This window comes from Schistocerca nitens, chromosome 7 (genome assembly GCF_023898315.1).
Source record: "Schistocerca nitens isolate TAMUIC-IGC-003100 chromosome 7, iqSchNite1.1, whole genome shotgun sequence".
NCBI classification, from domain to species: Eukaryota; Metazoa; Arthropoda; class Insecta; order Orthoptera; family Acrididae; genus Schistocerca; species Schistocerca nitens.
Window position 1 is genome coordinate 218,849,742 of NC_064620.1, and position 17,773 is coordinate 218,867,514.

General features: G+C 39.8%; 1 protein-coding gene across 9 annotated transcripts in view; it reads left to right on the forward strand.

The window, feature by feature from the left end:
- Window positions 1–9,975, forward strand: part of LOC126195384 (triple QxxK/R motif-containing protein-like) — a 52,232-nt gene extending 42,257 nt beyond the window's left edge. For 6 of the 9 annotated variants that reach the window (XM_049933971.1, XM_049933969.1, XM_049933973.1 and 3 more), the window contains one exon: window positions 9,427–9,974. In XM_049933971.1, the coding sequence (XP_049789928.1) occupies window positions 9,427–9,516 (90 nt within the window). In that variant the 3' untranslated portion in view covers window positions 9,517–9,974. Of the gene's footprint in view, window positions 1–9,426 lie in introns of all 9 variants that reach the window. The other 3 variants (XM_049933968.1, XM_049933966.1, XM_049933965.1) reach the window with 3 other exon arrangements.
- Window positions 9,976–17,773: the final 7,798 nt, after the last annotated feature.

Here is a 17,773-nt window from a genome sequence, read left to right on the forward strand (position 1 = left end):
TCTTTCATAAAACATCGATAACTAAGAATTTGTATTTGAAATGGAAACAAGAATTTCGCGTCCAATATGTAATTAGAAACAAAAAGACGTGCATTATTCATAAAAAATAACGATGAGTTTTATAATTACGAGATGTAGGTATTTCAAAATTGAACGAGAAAAAGAAAAACGATATTAGGGAGATTTAAACCTACGCTCGTATAACCACAGTGTTTTCACATTCATTTACGTTACCGACTGCGCTACACGTGCAATGAGAAAATCAATCAACTGCTGTTTATACACCACTGGGAAAACTTCAGAGCCGACTACCTCCGTGAATTTATGAAAAACATTAAGAACAGCCCATTTCTCGGCAATTTTTAACCGTGTTCCACGCTCAGCCATTTCGTACTGCGCATAACAGCGCGACAATCAGACCACAACGTTACAGAGACTGTGACTGTACGCGATTTTTGAAATAAAAACTACGTAGCTAAAGTGTGAGTAAGTTAAACGTCGATGTCTGTTAATACATTTGAATATCTTATAGTTTCATTTAACATAGCTTAGTAATAAGATATCTAATACAAAATGTGGGATCTACTTCCAAAGGCGTAATAACACTAGTGTACGTGTGCTGCGGCTTCTGACCAACCTTGTTCTGACCGATCATCGTGTTTGTGATTGTTTACATTAGGTTTACTCATATGATGAACTTATTATAGACACACGAATGTGCAATTTAAACCGAACTAGGCATTTGTTTACAAAATTCCAATTCTCTTGGAGTATCCTCTGATGTCCAGTTTCATTTATGACGTATTGTAAGGTTTTAATGCTTTATATGTTCGAACATACGTGCTTGCTGCGTTATCGTAGCTGCGCACGTGCAGTAACGCTTTTTTTTCTGGCGCTCACTGACGACTGCTGAAACGATACTATTTCTAACAGGTCGCGAGAAAATATTGCAAGTGGTGGTTTTAAAATCATTTCTTTCAAAGTGAATTTCTTTTTACGCAAGATGAGTTATGTTACGTGTGAGATTAATTTCTTAAATCACAGAGCGTTCGACTTTCATTTAAAACTTATTAGCGTGTGGACCAGCCACTTAGAAGCATTTCGAGCCCAGATGACTATAATCGGTTTATCATAAGAATAAACCTGATGTAAACAAACACAAACGCGATGATTGGTCAGAAGCTGTAGCATACGTACTGTAGCGGCACCACCATTTAGGATAGGGAAAGTTAATTTTGTGCAATATTCTGAGTACAAGTTACAGCCAGGTGCGGGCCAGGTTGCAGTGAGTTACACACACCAACAGTTGCGGAGTAGAGGCCACAGGGCCGTCAAATTGCAGAAAAAGTATAAGTAGCTGTTTTGCATATCGCAAGTCACAGGCAGAAGAGTCCCACTGGGCAACCTACTGTGTTATGAGTACGTGACGCGAAGCGGTGCGCTTGACAAAACAGAGGCGCACTGCCGAGTATAAATAGGTGCCGTAATTTAACGATATTAATTCAAGTGTGGCAGCTCTCCCGGACGGCGGGGCGTGTCACACCACCGGCTACACACAGCAGCAGATGGGGCACCAGTGCTCCAGTCCACGGTGGGTCATTGGTTCGACCCCGAGGCCAACGTGGGGTCCGTAGCCAGCCAGCGGCAGGCCACTCCACAGCTCGCTACCGCGGGCAGTCCTGGCTTCAACACATGCCGGAGGCATCCCGAGGCGAAGGCCGCAGATTCGGATGCCGGATCACGGGCACTTGTCATTGCCTTGATCTCAGCCACGCCAGCGAGAAGGAGCAGCAGCTGGCCCCCTGCAGTTTACTCTGAGCAGCGCTGATTTGGCAGGGACGCAGACCACTGAGCCAACTGTCAGCGCATCCTGATGCCGTCACAATTCTGTGGCTGTCCAAGGCCGGCATGACACAGCATTGTGTTGCACGGGCCGCTGGGGTGCTTCCTCAGCATTGTGGGCCCCTGTGATGCAGACTAAGAGGAACAAGGGCACTGTAGTTGGAAATAATAAATCACTTGGAAAGTTCTCGCCCAGTTTTAATACGGTGCCTTCTACCTCATCCCACTACATTTGGTGTCAGAATAGCAGAAGTCGTCTGTACAGTACAACATTCGAGCCCACCGCCTGCATTACGGTCACAAGATGTGGTGAATTTTGACCAGTTTTCTTTAGAGTATTGGACGTTTTCTTGCCCTTTTTTTGTTTGTTTTTTTCTATTATGGCTCCTAGCAAGCCACATTTTAGGTATTTTGTGTGGGCATAATATTTTTTGTTGTCAGAGAAAGTGTTAGTGTATTTGGGGCAGTAAGATTTTTTATTTTTTCCTGGTATTTAATTACTTTTGTATTGGTATGTATATGATGTTACTGAGTATGATGATGTTGAGGTGTTGGGAGTCGGGTTATTCTTGAACTTAAATGTTTTGTTTCGGGACTAACTGGGAACGAAAGCAACACAATGGCAGAGTCAGCGACGCAAGGTGTGTCGGAACCAGAAGTGGTTCAGATTTTGTTGGAAAAAGTAGCACAATTGACAGCAGACAATACGTAGTTGAGAAATGAATTAACATCTAGAAGTGAGCAGGAAACCGCATTGGATCAGTTGTTGTTGACTAGGAAGCCGCAACAGGAGATTGATCCAGCTGCTGCGAGTTTGATTAGCTGTTCCAATTTCTGACAAGACATCTGAGGAAGTGCATTCGTTTGTGGATGTCTTGGAGACTTCAGCGGTGATGAATGGTTGGTCTGATGAGCAGTTGTTACATATAGCCAAGATTAGATCAACGGGTGATGCGAAAACATATGTAAGGTGGCCAAGGAAGGCAGGACAGTTTAAGCAGTTAAAGGAAGGGCTTTTACAAAGGTACAAAATATTAGAATAGCGCTCGGTACTTTAGAGAGAGGTTAAGTACGACGAAAAAGAGACAGGGGGAGACCATGGAGAAATTTGTGGTCAGGATGAGGGAAATTAATGAGTATACCTATGAATTGGTTCAGAACAATGAAGCAAATAGTGTTATGTTGCAGGAGGCCAAGCAAAGGACACTTCATCTATTTTTGAGAGGGTTAGCGGCGCATATGTCACAGAAAGTGTGTGAAGGGACTCCGAAAGATTTGTATTCAGCCATTCAGCTGGCAATTAAATGTGAGGAAATAGATGTGGCAACAGGGGTACGCGAGAGGCAAACAGTGTTTACAGTGGGTATTAAATGTTATAAGTGTGGTCGTATGGGACATTTGCAGAGGCAATGTACTCAGTCACCAAGGAATAGAGGAAGGGCAGCATTGAGGATGGAGAAGTGGAGATAGGAGAGGTGGACAAACGTTAAATGGGAGAGAGGGTCAAAGACCCACCTAAGGGAGCTCCCGTTAACTTCAATGCTATAAATACATATGCAGAGGTGAAATGTTCAGTGGTAGGATCCATAGGAACTAAGAAGTTTAAGATTTTGTTGGACACGGGCACAAGTGTCAGTGGCTACTAAGAATATAATGAGACGAAGAAAGTTAGACCCACCACGTTATAGGTTGCATGAAGTGGGGGATAAGATCGCCACACCTTTGGGGTCGGTGACAATTGACTTTCGCATAGGGAAAGTCCAATTTAATGCATGCATGCATGCATGGGGGTAGTACCATGGGTAAATGAGGGCTACGTCATGATCCTAGGAGTAGATTTCTTGCATCAACATCATACCAAAATTGACCTTGGACAACCAACTGTGAAACTTGGTGGAATGTTATTTCCACTAGGGGAAACTGTTGTCAATGCAGAGCTGTCGCGAGGGGCGTTCAATGTAATGAACAAACCAATGGAACCGCGTACATTAACATTAAGGCTTAATTCACATGAGTGTGTGTCTAGTGGCACCGGGAAGTTGCTTTGGGTAAGTGTGGAGTCAGATCTGCCTGTGGGTACAGTATGTGTTATTGAACCATTGGAGGATAATGAAGTTTTGGGTTCACTGGGTTGTTTTGTGAAACATAGTGTTGTACGCGTACAGGAGGGGAACGACAGGCAAGTAGTTCCTGTGAACATGGATAATTTTAGCACTGTAGATGCAAATTTGAGGAAAGGAGTTTTAGTAGCAAATTTGAATGTGCCAGATGACAATGGCTGGTGTTTGAGAGGTAGGTGAAGCAATTAACCACTAACTGCTGATAGAACTGCATTGCATGACAAAATTAATCATTTAAAGGAGGAGAAAGAGAGCAGATGGCAGAATTATTGTGGGAATTTAAGGATTTGTTTTTTCCACGAGGACCGTTACCAGCAACTCCATTAGTTCAACATAGGATACCAACAGGGAATGAAGCACCTGTGTACCGTAAACCATACAGAATACTGAGGTATTTGCAGCTGATTGTGGAGGATTTCATTGATCAGCAGCTTGCGGACGGTATTATAGAGCATAGTAATAGTTGCTGGGGAGCAGACATTGTCGTTGCGCCTAAAAAATCTACGGATGGAACTAAGAAATACAGGTTTGTTGCAATTACTGATACCTCAGTAATAAGACAGTAATGGACGCATACCCCATTCCAAACATCTCGGGGACTTTGGATCATTTAGGACAGTACCAGTACTTTTCTACAATGGATTTGACAAGTGGTTATCATCAGTTAGAGGTGGCCCCAGAGGATCGTCCAAAAGCTGCTTTCTCTACACCTGGAGGCCATTAACAGTACATTAGAATGCCATTTGGTTTGAAAAACGCTCCGGCAATGTTTCAGAGGTTGCTAGACAGTGTCTTAAGGGGATTCAAACGACAGCAGTGTCTGGGTTATTTGGATGACATTATAGTGTTTTCAAGTAGTATGGAGCAACATAGACAGCAGTTAAGGGAAGTCTTTATGGGGTTAAGAGCAGCTCGTTTGACGTTGAGCCTGGAGAAGTGTCATTTTGCATTAGAAGAAGTAAAATAATTGGGTCATATTAATCAGTTAAGGACGGAGTGCGAACAGATCCGAGGTTGGTACAAGCTGTAAGGGATTTTTGGGAACCAAAAACAATTAAGGAAGTGCAGTCATTCATCTTAATTTGCAATTTCTATCAAAAGTTCGTGAAGGGTTTTGCAGATTTAGCACAGCTGTTGACGCAATTGTTACGGAAGGATGTGAAAATTGAGGGGACACAAGAGTGTGAGAAAGCGTTTGACAGACTGAAATAAGTGTTAACATCAAGTCCGGTTCTTATGTTTCCAGATTATGAAAAGGAGTTTATACTAGCATGCGTGGCATCGACTCAACATTAGGATGTGTTATCAGTCAGGAAATTGATGGGAAAGAACATCCTGTAGCCTATACGTCTAGGCAGTTGAAAGTAGCAGAGAAAAATTACTCAACAATAGAGAGGGAGATGCTTAGCATAATCTATGGAATCACATATTTCAAATGTTATTTATATGGGAGAAGATTTTGGGTAGTGACAGATCACGCTGCGTTGAAGTGGTTGTTAGGGTTGAAGGATCTGTCCATTAGACTCGCTAGATGTGCTGTGAGGCTTAGTGAATTCAACTACGAGGTGGTGCACAAGCCTGGGAAGAAGCACAGTAATGCAGATGCAAAGGAAGGTGGCAAAAGTAGACGTCATAGCGGTAGCAGTATGGCAAGAATTACAGGACGCTGATAACAATTGTAAATTGTATCGGACACAGCCACAATTTAATATATACGATGGTCTTCTGTGCAGGGAAACAAAGTTAGGGCCAAGGGTAGTAGTGCCAGTGAAGTTGAGGGATGAGGTTTTATAGGAAGCACATGATCACGTATTATCTGGTCATGGAGGGTGTAGAGCGACGAATAGGAGAGTGGCGGAGAGGTATGGTTGGAGAGGTAGGAAAGTAGATGTGGATCAGTATATCAAGAATTGTATACCATGTGCACAGAGAGCAGGTTTGAGTCTGAAACAGATACAACTACAACGATTACCGGAAGCAACATGTCCATTCTCTTTGCTGGGGATCGATGTCTGAGGACCTTTCAGGTGAACACCATCAGGGAACAGATTCGTTCTGACAATAATAGACCATTTTTCGAGGTATGTGGAGATGGTGGCTATGCCAAATCAACAGGCAGCAATAGTTGCACAAGCGTTAGTAAACAACTGGATTTTGAAGTTTGGTGTACCAGAGAAAATAATTACTGACCAAGGAATGAAGTTCATGTCAGATTTAATGAAGGAGCTGTGTAAATTGTTGAACGTAAAGAAGTTGAGGATGACCGTGTTGCATCCACAGGCCAACAGGTGGCAGAACGGGTACACAGAACAATCGGGAAGATGCTGAGTTTTTATATGGATTCTCATCACCATCAGTGGGACAAGTATTTTAAGCTTATTGTATGCACGTACAATGCAAAAGTCCATCAGATACCGTTACTGGATTTTGAAGTTGGGTGTACCAGAGAAAATAATTACTGACCAAGGAATGAAGTTCATGTCAGATTTAATGAAGGAGCTGTGTAAATTGTTGAACGTAAAGAAGTTGAGGATGACCGTGTTGCATCCACAGGCCAACAGGTGGCAGAACGGGTACACAGAACAATCGGGAAGATGCTGAGTTTTTATATGGATTCTCATCACCATCAGTGGGACAAGTATTTTAAGCTTATTGTATGCGCGTACAATGCAAAAGTCCATCAGATACCGGTTTGTCTCCATATGAGGTAGTGTATGGGCAAAAAATGCCATCACTGTTTGCTTTGATGAAGCTACAGAGAGGAAGGACCAGTGAATCAGTACGTAAATTCGCGAGAACAATTCAGGATGTTTGGAAACAAGTACAAAAGGCAAATACGAAGGGGTCCATATCCACCCAGCCAGGGGGGGCCACTCCACGGCTCACTACCGCAGGCAGTCGTCCAAGCTTCCAACACACGCCGGAGGCATCCCAAGGCGAGGGTCGCAGATTCGGACGCCGGATCACGGGCGCTTGTCGGTGCTGTGATCTCAGCCACGCAGGCGAGCAGAAGCAGCAGCTGGCCGTCTGCGGCTCACACTGAGCAGCGCTGAGTCTGCAGGAATGCAGACCACTGAGCCAGCTGTTGGCGTATCCTGACGCCGTCACAATTCCGCGGCTGTCCAAGGCCAGCACGACACAGCATTGTGTTGCACGGGCCGCTGGGGTGCTTCCTCAGCTTTGCGGGGCCCTGTGATGCAGACCAAGAGTAACGAGGACACTTGGAAAGTTCTCATCGAGTTTTAATAGTGTCCCTTCTACCTCTTCCTGCTACATTTGGTCATACTGATACATTCAGTGGCAGAAGTTGCCACTACAGTACACTGGTGTTGTTACACACTTGGAAGTAGGTCCTCCTTATGTATTAGATATGGTATTACTAGGTTACTTAAACGAAACTATAAGATATTAAAAGGTATTAACAGCTATCAACATTTTTCTTAATCATGATTTAGCTACATAGTTTTTATTTCAAAAATTGGTTACAGTCACGGCCTCTGCAGTGCTGTGCTCTGACTGTCGCACTGTTAAAGCACAGTATGAAAATGGCTGTGGTTGCTTTCTGTTCCGTAGTGAAACACGTGCGTCGACCACTGTTAAAAACTGGCAAGACATAGGCTGTCATTGATGTTTTTCATACATTTACGGAGATAGTCAGCATTAAAGTCTTTCCAGCGCTGTGTGTAACGTAATAGATATAAAAGCCAACATCGAACGTGTAGTGCAGTCAGTAGTGTAATAGTATTTTGTTATCTCGTTCAGTTTGAAATACCTATGTCTTGTAATTATAAAACTCATCATTTTTTATGAATAACACATGTTTACGTCTTCGTGTTTCTAATTACATATTGGATGCGAAATTCCTGTTTCCATTTCAAATACAAATTCTTAATTATCGATGTTTTATAAAAGTCTGTTCGTATGAGTTGCTTAAATTAAGAAAACATAACAATTTAATGTTATAAGGCAAAAATGAAAAACCAAATCCTCGTTTTGTGGACTATGTCCATCATTTTATCGACTCTTTTTACATGTGAACTGCAGCTGGCCACGTCACTGCAAGCTACCTGTACCAGCTGACCGGCCAGTGCTGTCCAAGTTAAATGTGCCGGTAAAGCTGTTGTCCCGCATTATCGCTAAGTTGATGTGCGTGTAACCCACAACATAAAACGTACCATTATTATTGCACTTGATACTACTCGAGACAGCTTGGCAGCAGTCCTATGTGAAACGGAAATCCGATAAGGTTCCAGCAAACATGAAAGAATACATAGTGCAAGATTTACATCAGGTTTATTCTTATGATGAACAAATTATAGACATTTACGTCATTAGTAAAGATTTTACTGGCACCTTTGTGTGATGTATCTTAAAGTGTAACACGCGCCAAAAATAGCAATAATATATGTGAAAGCTTAGCTTCTCTTGTAGCTATGCTATGTATATTAATTTAAACCATTAACTTTTCCTGAATGAAATTTTCACTCTGCAACGGAGTGTGCGCTGATCTGAAATTTCTTGACAGCTTAAAACTGTATGCTGGACTGAGACTCGAACTCGGGACTTTTGCTTGGGTAGCTCAGGTGGTTGAGCACTTGCCGACAAATGGCAAAGGTCCCGAGTTCGAGTCTCGGTCCGGTACACAGTTTTAATCTACCAGGAAGTTTCATTAACTTTTCCTATTTCTGCGTTCGCACTACTTAACAGCGACACATCACATGTCGTATCCTTCGAATTTCTGCTGTCATGCCTGGCGAGATCAGGTGACATAAGCCATGATTGGCTTACAAAAGCGCGTCACAATCTCGATTTCAATGCTTAGGAAACTAACATGCTGTTTTGGGTAGAATTCGAATTTATACTTTCTTAATTCGAAAGTATGCAAGGTACATCAAAGATCTTTGATTTTTTTTTCTTTTTTCTTCTAAAGTTCTAGGAAGTTCAACACTGGTGTATAAAACCGTAACCATTCAAAGGATTGATAAGTTTTAGGGTTCCGACGGAATGTATACAATCACTTGACTTTGATAATTTTTTTTTCCCCTTGTCTGTCGTGTGTACACACTGATTCATGTTTGCACCCAAGTAGAAAGTTTTTCATGTAATGAGCTTTGTGTAGCACCTTTCTAGTCACACAAGAGAAGATGCAACCCAAATCACTCGATTTCTGGTGCACTCTTTTACACAGCCACAAAATTAAGATTAATTTGGGTGATTCTTCCTGGGTGTTGTAATTTTCACAAGTGTTGGTGTACATTTGTAAAATTCTATTCAGATAATAAAGCAGTTATTCCTCTTGTGTACCCAGTATCTTGTTTTTCTTGGTATATTTATTTTGTTTGATAGAACGTTTTGTAATCATATTGCCTTAACATTTATGAAACAAAAAGAGTTCACGTTCATTTAATGCTACTCATATTTCTTTGTTTCTTGTAATAACTTGCTGTTAATTAATGTGTTTCAGGAGGTGAGCATCATGGTTGGAGCTATGTTGGCACTATGTGTCTGTGTATATTGCATTTTTTATGCTTTGCTTGCTGATCGTTCACATTAAGAACAATAGTACTACACTGCACTATTTGCTTAGTCTGAAAAATGATTGATTCCTTGCTTTTATACTTTAAGAATAACAAGTTTATATTTATAAGACTAAAGTCTCCAATTACACAGGTGTTAAGAATCAAATGAATGTTTTTATGTCACCATGACACATTGAAATAATGGAAAATAACATGACATCTATGATCTCGTTTGGTATTTTCTGTATAAATACAACATAAAATATTTGTTATTTGGATTTTCTTATAGTGGAATTAAGTACTGTAATTTGTTGTGAAAGAGACTGATTATACATTACCATAAGGATGCCATAGTCGTGTAAAAGATATTTTTAATGTGGTTTTATATAAGACTTTACTGTGGTATTTCAAATTTTGCTGATGGCATCAATTCCTATTTTCTGTAAAATTTTACAAAGTCAAATAAACCACCTCAGGAAAAAATCTATTTACTGCAGAAAGGGAAAAAAATCTTGGCTACATCACTGCCCTCAATGTGACATGTATGATTTATGACACACTGTTTACCTAATTCATTTCTTTAAATATGAGCATTTTTTGGATATGACTGCAAAAATCAAATTTATTTATTTACGTATGTGAGGATAGCTCATACTCACTAAACAGAAGAGGGACATAACAACAAACAAGCACACAGAAATGATGATGATAAATTATTTAATTGGTTCATGATCTGGACCCAGGGCCAATTCATGCCACCATATCTTTAACACCTTGTTTCCTGTCCATTTCTCCTCATCATATCGGCATGCTGTTTTCTGGGACATTGACTTTCACATCTCCAGTGGCTCCATAAAAGTTCCTGACTGTATAAACACACTACTGGTCATTAAAATTGCTACACCATGAAGACGACATGCTACAGACGCGAAATTTAACCAACAGGAAGAAAATGCTGTGATATGCAAATGATTAGCTTTTCAGAGCATTCACACAAGGTTGGTGCCGGTGGCGACACCTGCAACGTGCTGACATGAGGAAAGTTTCCAACCGATTTCTCATACACAAACAGCAGTTGACCGGCGTTGCCTGGTGAAACGTTGTTGTGATGCCTTGTGTAAGGAGGAGAAATGCCTACCATCACGTTTCCGACTTTGATAAAGGTCAGATTGTAGCCTATCGCGATTGCGGTTTATCGTATCACGACATTGCTGCTCGTGTTGGTCGAGATCCAACGACTGTTAGCAGAATATGGAATTGGTGGGTTCAGGAGGGTAATATGGAACGCCGTGCTGGATACCAACAACCTCGTATCACTAGCAGTCGAGATGACAGGCATCTTATCCGCATGGCTGTAACGGATCGTGCAGCCACATCTCGATCCCTGAGTCAAAGGATGGGGACGTTTGCAAGATGACAACCATCTGCACGAACAGTTCGACGACGTTTGCAGCAGCATCAGCTCGGAGACCATGGCTACGGTTACCCTTGATGCTGCATCACAGACAGGAGCGCCTGCGATGGTGTACTCAATGATGAACCTGGGTGCATGAATGGCAAAACGTCATTTTTCGGATGAATCCAGGTTCTGTTTACAGCATCATGATGGTCGCATCCATGTTTGGCGACAATGCGGTGAACGCATATTGGAAGCGTGTATTCGTCATCGCCATACTGGCGGATCATCCGGCATGATGGTGGGGGGTGCCATTGGTTACACATCTCGGTCACCAATTGTTCGAATTGATGGCACTTTGAACAGTGGACGTTACATTTCAGATGTGTTACGACCCATGGCTCTACCCTTCATTCGATCCCTGCGAAACCCTTCATTTCAGCAGGATAATGCACAACAACATGTTGCAGGTACTGTACGGGCCTTTCTGGATACAGAAAATGTTAGACTGCTGCCCTTGCCAGCACATTCTCCAGATCTCTCACCAATTGAAAATGTCTGGTCAATGGTGGCCTAGCAACTGGCTCGTCACAATACGCCAGTCACTACTCTTGATGAACTGTGGTATCGTGTTGAAGCTGCATGGGCAGCTGTACCTGTACACACCATCCAAGCTCTGTTTGACTCAATGCCCAGGTGTATTGAGGCCATTATTACGGGAAGAAATGGTTGTTCTGGGTACTGATTTCTCAGGATGTATGCACACAAATTGCGTGAAAATGTAAGCACATGTCAGTTCTAGTATATTTGTCCAATGAATACCCGTTTATCATCTGCATTTCTTCTTGGTGTAGCAATTTTAATGGCCAGTAGTGTACGTAAAGTAATGAAACGCAACCATTCACCTATAGTGGATTGATGTGTGGAGCTCAGAAATGTGTAACAGAAAACAGCATTCCCAATAGCTTTTGAGCAATAGCTCTTTTTCTAGTAAGAGCACACACTTTCACAAACACAATCACACAGACCTCCAAACAGACACTCCTGCAGTCACAGCAAGTGTGATTATTGATGCTTGATTTTTAAAAGCAGTTGCCCGACTTGATGGAGGTGGGTAGGGGGTAGGGAAGGACACAGCGAGAGGGGCAGTGGGAAAGAGTATAGAGGAAATAGCAAAAAGTTTGGGGCTTGGGGGGGGGGGGGGGAGAGAGAAATGTACAGATGTAGATGGAGAAATGTACAGATGTAGATGGAGAAATGGAGGGGGACAGGAGAGAATGGTCACATCATGGGGGCAGTGAGGGAAGAAGAGCGGTGAGAGAAAACAGTGCATGATCTGATTGGAGGTGATGTGGACAGAAGAGAGAAGGCAAAAGGAAGCTAGCTTCAGTGGAGCTTTCCTTAACCCAAAGTTAGGTGGAACATCAGAGTACTTTACCACAAATCATCATATAATAGGTAGTACATACTTACATTCCCCAGGCTTACAGACAGACTTATCCAGCCAATTATAAAGGGCCCCAAAGTTTTGGAATCTAAATCATGAACTAACTTGACTTTTTTTGCATATGCAAAACATTGGATAAGGTAGAACGAGCAATGAATGACCAAGTTCAGGAGTAACTAATGTTTGTCAATTGGGAAATACTATCATATCCACTGACATTGTTTTTAGAAATATATTGTAAAGATATAAAGAAAATATGAATACAACAACTAGCTTCCACTGACCCCTAAACAAAGCCAGAAATATTACAAACTTTGCTCTCATTATTTTAGAGGTGATTCACCGAGCTAACATCATTACAGCAATATATTATTATTTACCAATAGTAAAGTCACAATGATCCATTACTTGCAGTACTTTTCTCAACTGTTAACAGGCTTCGTAGATATACTAGCCATGTGAGGTCTCTATTCTATCTGGGTGTTAACAACATTCAGTGGCCACCCAAACCAGAGAGAGCATTCGTAAATGATATAGGATCCATTGGCATCTCACAAACAGCTAAGTAAATAAGGATCCCTTCAGATAGACCCTATTTGCAAAGATAAACACTATATAACTAGGATTCACGAGTTGCATCAGAGATTGCTCACCATTAATCTCATACACACACATAGTTAACAGAGAGGTTGATGGGTTTTACTATCCTCTTTGATACCTAAGGTTAAGCCAAGGTTCTTGCACCGTGGGACACACAATGTTCCAAAGCGACATTGTATGGTGGTTGCTGAAGCAAGCACAGAGCTTACGGTTATAGAGGATTGGCAGTGCCTGAGCTGTCTCAGGTTTCACAGACCCATACCCTGTAAAGACAGAGTTCCCCTGAGGTGATCACCATTTTGCATGACCTAAATCTTGTGGCTTATTGAATGCCATGGGCATAGCAAGCATTACTCACCTAAAAATGAAAAGAAAATAATGTCTTGGGCCAAGCATGTGTGATAGAACCAAATCTCTAGTACAAAAGCACACTGCAAAATATACTTTCTTGAAAATATTTTATTCTGTTTCAAAGTTACTACATTATTTTTGGTATACAATAGCTAATATATACTGTTACTTTGAATAATGTCATCTGAGGAAAGATTTACACCGGCTTCATTAAAAAAGCACCAAAACTGTACACTCACAAATACAAAAATATACTGTTTCTAAATAACTTACAACATATACATTTTAAAAAACTTTAACAGTCATTTGTGATAGAACAAAATGACACAAACTACTAAGGAACAAGAACTTGGACTAGTTTACCTACACTCCTGCTACAAATGGAAGATCATAGTCTTAGCAAATACTGTTGTATTCTTCTCTAAACAGGTGAGAGAAAGAAAGTGGTGCAATGTGAAAGAAAAGATAAATTATTGAACAATTAAGATACTGGAAATTTCCAAGCAAGTGATGTAATGTGCAACAATATGTTATCTGTACAAAATTATAAATGTGTAAATTAATTGAATGCAGTGACCTAGAAATTAACAAGGCTGCCTTTGTTTGAAATATTTACCTCTTGGGACAGTTTCAGTTCAGCAATTATAAAGAAACTTGGTGACAGGTGTGTTGTCAATAGTCTCAAGGGCAATACCACTGATGGTCAATCAGATGCTGTATGTATTTGCAGATACATGCATTACATTTCACTGTGATCTCTGATAATTGTTGTTTTAATCCGAAGATCATATTTTGATGTATTTTTTAAGTTGTGTGGATTACAATTCTATCCACTAATTTGTGCAGAAATGAAGTGAGTAAACCACATTTTAATTCTACATTTGAGCGGAAAAAAATTTAAACTTCCCATTGCACATTAAATTATGCCAGCAAAATGAGTATATGCAAGTGAGAAGCAGCAGCACCACAGAAAGAACTGCTGCTTACGAATGAGTGAAATAAATCTGTACTATATAATTAAGTTAATGGAATGTTTAGTCATGGACAGAATCACTGGTACATGATGTTCTATCACAAAGATATCAAACATCATTTTTCAAGTAAGTTTCACTTACATGCAAAAAGAATAACATTTTTATTGCCTAACGCCACTATAAAACTCGGCTGCTGCCATATCTCAGATTTTATCACATTTTAACTTAAAAGAAAGTCATTAAAGTTTATTGTTTGTGTGGATCATCACCTGGGAAAGTAGGTAAATATTGGCAAGTGCAGCTCTAAAACTGAATGAGTGATTTTTGCCTTTTAGCTATTCACTCTCTGTCTGTAATGTTTCTAAAGGGCCTTCAAAATGTGTAAAACAGTATTCACACACATTAAAGTGCGAGTATGAAAACTGCTTGAAGTCATCAACATCTGCACCTCAATGTCGGAAGTACGTGTACCTACTGTAATCGCACATTGCAAAAATGTAATCTATTTCAGATTTCTTACTACTACTGAATTAAATGACTGCTTACTAAATACATGCCTTCTGATAACGAACTATTTTCCCTCTTCTGCAGCACCCATAGAAATACAAACTACAGTTAATTCACTCACTATTATTTACATGACAATTGTTTAACACTTGTCAAAATATAACACATAAGCCCACGTGAATGAATAATAATGTTTATTTGAAAATGCCACATTTGCCAGAAAATCATACTGACTATCAGGTACAGCAATATTATTTACAGAGTCTAATATTTAAAAATACACTATGATAATAAAGAACCTATATAAGAATTGTATAATTTTGCAGAGAAATTTGAGATTATGACACAGCAATAAAAAAAAGCCAATAACTAGTATCACAAAAAAGTGCAGATAATAATGGCTCGCCCTATAAAATGATAGGCTAATTTCTTCCTGCTTTGCCAGATAGGACTTAGAATTAATACGGTTATAATACAAGGATTAAACAATGGAACCTCTAAATTATCCATCCAATTAAATTACTTTAATAGTTGAAACTTAAAAATATGATATCAGGGATGCAAAATATTTGCATCTTCCCTTTTTTTGTTTCACAGAACAAAATTCGAATTCTTCCAACACACGAATTGGAAGAATATAAATATATCACCATGATATATCTTGTTAAATTACATTATATTTTTGCTTAGCATGACACTTTTTACTTGTGCCTCCTGAGCATTGTTTGTACAATATTATGGAAGATTTACAATTCTCAGTATGTACATATATACAAAAAAGTACACTATTATAAAGAAAGGTATACACCTCAATATGGATGCTATGGATATGGAAGAAAATATTCTCAGTGGATGTATGAACAGAATTAAGGTGTGTGAAGCTCTCAACACAGAAAACAAAAAGCAGGGAGTGGTGGCACTATCACAATTTAAAAGCTGTAGAGAGAAGGAGAAAAATATGTTTGAAAGAATGAAAGCCAAAACTGTTAGTAAATGAAAAGTAAAAGGCTATTATCAATAAAAGAAAGTCACTAAATGTTAAACAAAGCATTTCTGGCCATAGCTTATGGGACAGGCCTGATTAGTGGATGGATTAAGAAACATATATTAAGTGAACTTGATGGAAGAATGATTAGGCAGAAATGAAATTCATGGCTTGGTCTCATGTGCAGAGATAACTTTCCATTAGAAAGCATGCCACAAATGATATGCAACCGTTTATCACACTGCCACGCACATCCTTGTTGTCAACAGCTGCATAAATTGGCACTCTTAATAATTTCAGAGTGCAATAACAAAATTTAAAATCACCCTGTGAATCTAGCTTGCTGCCCAGTAAGTTGATGGATGAGAATTCTCCTTACTCTGCTTCTTTAGCTTTTTACATTCTATCTTTTCAATTACCACCGTTATTTGATATTCTGGTGCAACCTTTTCTCTGACAAAAACCAATTCCGAAAGCTCGCCATTCATAAAATATTTTCATCTACAATGATCAAATCTTTTCACAGTTGCTAATGTGTCTGATATAATGTATTTGGGCAGTTGTCAATTGTGATTCACATGCTGACCACAACAGTACTGCAACAGTATTTTTTTTAACCTGCTTCTACTCCTCTCTCCTGTAGTGTAACAGTCCCTTTGTGAAGGATGGCAGAGCTATAACCATAGGCAGCTACTTCGAGTTGGATATTTCTTGAACTAAAGGGGCAGGGATGGAGAGGAGTTAGAGAACATAAATATTAAAGCTGCAAACAAGGATGAAAGCTGTATTAAAGAAATGAAATTCATGGCATGGTTAATGGATGCTTTCAAAAGAAGAAACTTTCAAAATCAAAGTTTTTTCCTCAAGGATCTGTGAAAAATGACAGGATGAAAAGTTATGCAGAACCAAGGAGCAACAGATAGCAACATAAAAGTAAATGCAAGTGCAGGCAGTGACATGATAATGTGTGGAACAACTGGTCTTTATTTTCCCTTTCTTGAATAACAAGACGTTTAGAGAAACTTTTCTTCTCTTCACTTTGGGATCTTACAATACATATTCATTATTCTCCTTTCCTATTTGGCTTAAAAATGAACTGAATATCTCTCTCTCTCTCTCTCTCTGTCTCTGTGTGTGTGTGTGTGTGTGTGTGTGTGTGTGTGAGAGAGAGAGAGAGAGAGAGAGAGAGAGAGAGAGAGGGGGGGGGGGAGGAGGGGGGGGGGCTGGTTGGTATATCCTCTACTACTACACTATCTTAACCTCTGTACATATGTACATGTATATACAGAAGGTGGTTCATGATTACCTGTGATAAACACAGAAAGAGGTGAACAGAAAACTGACAGCTGGATATAACCCTAACAATTCATGCAACAAGTAATATATTGTATGACAAGAAGCAATATATCGTATAACAAATGCACACAGACTATCTGTGAACTGCCAGAATCAAATCTGGCAAAATAACTAAAAAATGTGAGTGACCAAGATTCTAACTGCAAAATGAAACAAAAGTTAAGCCATAAAAATTGCAGTTTTGGTTTTAACAGGAAATAGTACCTAATGTATAATTAAAGAGGTTATGGATTAAAATTGTACTTAGTACAAGAATATGGAATATTATTCATTTTTTGAACAAAATGAGACTGCAGAAAAATATTTCTGCAGATCTCTTATTCATATCACCTAAACGAAAGACTACAGGAAACCACAGACTATATTTCCTGAAATGAATGCTAACCTCATTTCTTAAAAGTAAATCTTTCTATTTAGTTAAAAGACTAAAAAGTTATGTGGACTGCCTCTTCACAGTCTATCTATAATCTGCTTAAACAGAAACATGTAGTTCTGTTCTTTTGTTTACTACCATGCTTTTCAGAAGATATGTTAGACTGAATGTAAATACATTCATGTAGTAGTACTTGAAGTGGCAAGGTAAAATTATGCTGCCCCATGTACAACAAAAAACATGTTTACTAGAATCTATCACTGTTATGGAAATGGTACTTAGGAGTGACAAGAATAACTGGAA